The 4,330-nt window shown below is 48.3% G+C and overlaps 1 protein-coding gene across 1 annotated transcript in view; it reads left to right on the top strand.

Annotated features, from left to right (window-relative positions):
* jmjd1cb (jumonji domain containing 1Cb) overlaps nt 1-3,895 on the top strand; it is a 44,507-nt gene extending 40,612 nt beyond the window's left edge. The window contains exons 27-29 of the mRNA XM_079492556.1: nt 588-764; nt 1,213-1,344; nt 3,761-3,895. Of these exons, the coding sequence (XP_079348682.1) occupies nt 588-764; nt 1,213-1,344; nt 3,761-3,874 (423 nt within the window). The 3' untranslated portion in view covers nt 3,875-3,895. The remainder of the gene's footprint in view (nt 1-587; nt 765-1,212; nt 1,345-3,760) is intronic.
* The last annotated feature ends 435 nt before the right edge of the window (nt 3,896-4,330 follow it).

Here is a 4,330-nt window from a genome sequence, read left to right as displayed (position 1 = left end):
CATATATCTGGTTCAGGCTCGTTGAAACGCTACCAGCAGGTCATTACAGTGGTGTCATGCAACAATGCAAGCTACAGAGTTAGTTCTCTTGTCAAATGCTGCCCCCTGGTGGAATAGTGGGGAGATTAGCAGCAGTACAATCAATGGTGTTGTCTATTTTGTACTTAGTTGTACAACGGGGTCATGCGAAAACAGACAATCTACAAGCTCAGAACGTGACGAGTTGAATCACATCGCAAGCTTGTAGATCTGCTCTTTTTAAAAGATTTTCGGCCATAATGAAATGCCCAAAATGGGGATAGCGAGGTTGAAAATGGTTACGTTATGCAGTGTACGTATCTTCTTCTGAACAATGGAATACATGATAATTATTATTTTTTTTGGGCCTTTATTGATAGGATAGTAGGTTAACAGGAAATGGGGATAGAGATGGGGAGTGACACGCAGCAACGGCCGTCGGGATCGGTATTCCAACCTGCGACACACCGTCAGGCTACTTTGGAGCCTAGGTGGTGCCGGGCCATTTTAACTGAACATTTAACAAAACTAAACAAAAAATGTCCCCCTCTACCAACTCTCTGTTCTAGCTGTGCAAGGAGCAGGGCACGGACGTGTTATCGGAGCAGGACCCAATCAGGGAGCAGAGCTGCTACCTGAGCAGGAAGCAGCGCCAAAGGCTGTTGGAGGAACACGGCATTCAGGGCTGGACCGTCGTTCAGTTCCTAGGAGACTCTGTCCTCATACCTGCTGGGGCCATGCACCAGGTACATAGCATGCACACACACACCTCATACCTGCTGGGGCCATGCACCAGGTACATAGCATGCACACTCTGTCCTCATACCTGCTGGGGCCATGCACCAGGTACATAGCATGCACACTCTGTCCTCATACCTGCTGGGGCCATGCACCAGGTACATAGCATGCACACACACACCTCATACCTGCTGGGGCCATGCACCAGGTACATATAGCATGCACACACACAAATAAAGATGTACAATGTTTAATTTCCCAAGGGAACCACAGTTTACTATGCACTAGGCTGCAGACAGACCCCCATAACTCAGAGAGTGTACAAATGGGGGTCCTCCCAAAATGGGTTAATACTGCGATGATGCTCTGACAACTGGAATGTCTCTCAGTGTCAATGTCTGTGTCAATCTTTTTTGAGGCTGTGTATGATAAAGTATTATAATTTTTGTCTCTCAGGTCCAGAATCTCCATAGCTGTGTCCAGGTCATCAATGACTTTGTGTCTCCGGAGCACGTGGCCAAGTCCTTCCACCTGACCCAGGAACTGAGGGCCACTAAAGAGGAGGTCAACTACGAGGATAAACTACAGGTAATATAAACACCTACTGTACTGTAGTGTACGCACTAAAGGTCGTTTCAGACGGGAAGTGAGTGATGAATGCGGTCTCATGTGCAGACGCGCAGCGTGCAAACGAGCACGCGTGCGACAATTTCACGGGGTGTCAATGACCTTCAACTTCTCCACGCGTCCAAAATAATCGCCCGCTTCTCATCAGTCAGTCGCTTCCCGTCTGAAACGACCTTAAGTGGGTGGAGATTCAGTGATAACGAACTGGTGAATAGATATCAACCTGTGCGATGCGATTATGCGACTGCAACCAGTTCATTCAGTGTACATCTGATGCAATAGAGGGTATGCGCATGCATAAAGCGAATGGCAAATCGAGTGGCAAATTGAGTGGCAAAGTGAGTGGAAAAGTGAGTTTAACATTGTTTAACGTCGTTAAATGCAATCAAATAGGACTTTTCTGTTTGGATGTATGGGCTGTCAAGGCCAGAAAGTAGTTTTTTGCCACTCAGTTGGTGTTCCCCCATAACTTCTGGGTTTGATGATGATATCACACGCATACCCTCTATTGTGTCTGCATCGGTAAAATCCATGGTTACATCAGTTTTTCATGTTTATTTCATCCTAACCTGTGTTTCCGAAGCGCCTTGAATGCACCATCACTGCATATCAAACGCCTTGTGCAGAATCAAATCGCTATCAAATTACATCGTGAACAGGGGTGAATCGTATCACATCGTATCATATCGGCAGGAGCTTCAATGTATAGTTAACCCATCTGCTGCCTCCTGCTGGACGCAGAGCCAACCGCAGACTGCCGAGCCGTTTGTACTGTAACACACGCTGGACTGCCGAGCCGTTTGTACTGTAACGCACACTGGACTCACATCCTGTTTGGGCGGCCATCTTAGATGCTAAATAAATAGCGTCAATGCTAGCGAGCTAAAATGAAGCCATCCTTGCTCTAGAAAGCGCCAATGTTCCCATCTAGACCACCGGATAATCAGCAAAGACCATGGAGAGCTCCGTAGATTTTGAGTTATTCAGCGGTCTAGGATCGCTAAAGAAGGAAAAGCCAAGCAAAAAAAAAAAAAGAAATCAGTGATCCGGTTTGATATCAATAATAAAGCTTATCAGACGGAACGTTACGCCAGAAGCAGTTGGCCGTTGGATTCCAACTGGCGGAACTTTCCGTCAGAAGCAGTGCATTTGTTAATGTATCGTATCGCTGGCAGTGTATTGAGATGCTAGCGAATCGGCCTCAGTGATGAGATTCACATCCCTAGTACGGACGACATTGTGAAATATAAATGAATGAAACCCGCACCCTTTCTGGCTTCCAGGTGCTTGTTTTATGTCCTAAACATGTGGGCCGTCGGTGGCCAATGAGTCGTCTTCTATTATAATAATACACACGTACGTACTTTGGGTGTTCTGCTGACTCACTCTGTGACCATGGAAACCTCCAGGTAGGGACACCATGCCCGTGCCCAGGGACACTTTGACATGACAACGCACACATGTACACGCACGCACGCACACGCATACACACACACACACGCACACGCACACACACACACACACACGCGCGCGTACGTTTCCGCTAGGTCTCTCCAACTGGCAAGTAAACACCAGAAGCAGGGAAAAAGGCCTCATATGACTCATGTCATTGACCCTGACCCATAGGACATGACAGAACACCATGGCAATTGTGTTTCTGTTGCCAGGACACACCGTTCCATATTACTCACCCTCATAATAACTAAAAGCTGCTTGCTCTCTCTCTCTCTCTCTCTCTCTCTCTCTCTCTCTCTCTCTCTCTCTTTCTCTCATGATGTTTTTATTTTCATCCTTGTTAGATGTGTGTGTGTGTGTGCGTGTGCGTGTGCCTGTGTCTGTGTGTGTGTTTCATTTCTCTCTGCATGTAATTCAGACAGACAGGGTGACAGACAGCGTCATCATCACGGATGTTCTCTGGACACTCTGTCCCTCTTCTCTTCAGACTCAATGCGCGCATGCACATGCACACACACACACACACACACACACACATACACACACACACACACACACACACACACACACACACACACACACACACACACACACACACACACGTACGTTCAGCTGTTCAGCTGTCAGCTCTCCCATAGAGGACGGTAAAATAGGAATGAGTCACTATACCTTCTTTCTCTCTCTCTCTCACCAATGGTCACGATGCGATTTGATCACGATTTGATTCTGCACAAGGTCATGCAATTTGGTGCGATACGATGCAATTTGTTTTGCAGTGATGGTGCATTCAAGGCACCTCAGAAACACAGGATGTAAATCATGTAACCATGGATAGTTTTAGTTGTACCGGTAATGAATGTCTCTTTTCACTGTGCCACTCAGCAGTGTATGATAACTGTCTCTCTCTCCTCTGTCTCCCCAGGTGAAGAACATCCTGTACCACTGTGCGAAGGAGTCGGTCGCCACCCTGAAGAGGACTGCTGCAGAGGAGGCAGCAGAGGACGAAGAGGAGGAGGAGGGAGAGGAGAACTCATGACACTCCCTCCTCTGTCTTTCCCTCATCCTCCTCTGGAGGAAATGTCCCCCCTTCCCTCCCTCCCTCCTCCTCTCCCCCCAGGAGGAGTTAAAGGGTCACTGCCTGGCCTGCCGAGCTCGTCAGTCAGTGACAGATGAGGTCATCGCCCGAGCATAGTGGGGGGGAGGAGGAGAACGTCGCCTGACCTTCGCAGCGTCTGGCCTGATGTCCCCACCTCACCCCCAGGACACTGTGTCACGGGACCACACAGGACTCAACGACTATGTCACCCGCTCTGGGATGTTTCGTGGACTTTCGTGGATGTTTCGTGACCCTCTCAAATGCCAGCCATGTGATTAGAGACTACATGCACACATTCATGTGTGACCAAGACAGAGGTGGTCATGGGGGCGTCCTGCACATGACCTGAACCTCCGGGAGACCTCGTCATGTGATCCAAGACATGCAAACAAAAGA

The sequence above is a fragment of the Electrona antarctica genome (genome assembly GCF_951216825.1).
Source record: "Electrona antarctica genome assembly, chromosome: 22".
Lineage (NCBI taxonomy): Eukaryota > Metazoa > Chordata > Actinopteri > Myctophiformes > Myctophidae > Electrona > Electrona antarctica.
Note: the sequence above shows the minus strand (reverse complement) of the source record. Positions and strands in the feature narration are given on the sequence as shown.